At 40.3% G+C, this 588-nt stretch overlaps 1 protein-coding gene across 1 annotated transcript; it reads left to right on the forward strand.

Moving 5' to 3' along the window:
* Positions 1-321: 321 nt before the first annotated feature.
* Positions 322-482, forward strand: SARC_15828 (hypothetical protein; the record flags this gene model as incomplete). Its single annotated transcript, XM_014290063.1, has 1 exon — positions 322-482. A coding segment is annotated over one exon (161 nt), but the record flags the coding sequence as incomplete, so codon positions are not given.
* Between the last annotated feature and the right edge of the window lie 106 nt (positions 483-588).

Genomic DNA, 588 nt, shown 5'->3' on the forward strand with positions numbered 1-588 from the left:
CACAAGGCTTGACGATCGGTCACTCTGAGTTAGTATATGCGCCTGCGCGTGTCATGTCATGCAATCTACATACAGAGGTGCGTAAACACACTTGTATACTTTTTCAGTACATAGTTTTGGAACCCTGTATCTGTCTTCTATGTATAGGTAATAGGCACACATCTATATGCCTATAGTCGTACTTCCATACCTTTAAATACTCACTCTAGCAGCGCTACAAACAACCTGTATATACACATACATGCACCTATTTCCAAAATTACTTATGTCTTGTAGATATACACAATAAGAGCACGTCTGTATGCCTAGATGCCTGTTACCATGGAAACGTACGGAACTTACCAAGAGCTCTCTGTGGACAGTGTCACAGAAGCATTCAATGCACTCGAAGAGGGGGCAGCAGACCGCAATACTACATTCACATCTATTAGAGCTCAACTTATCCGATACCACCGGTTGTATGTGCAACGGGATGAAGAGGCGTATGTGAAGATATAATGATGTTTTTTAATGTATTATGTGATGTAGAAAGTTGTGTTGTTTATGTGGTTTGTGTTGTCTGATTTCGTACAATTTGGTATATATGTG

Source organism: Sphaeroforma arctica (genome assembly GCF_001186125.1).
Source record: "Sphaeroforma arctica JP610 unplaced genomic scaffold supercont1.6816, whole genome shotgun sequence".
Lineage (NCBI taxonomy): Eukaryota > Ichthyosporea > Ichthyophonida > Sphaeroforma > Sphaeroforma arctica.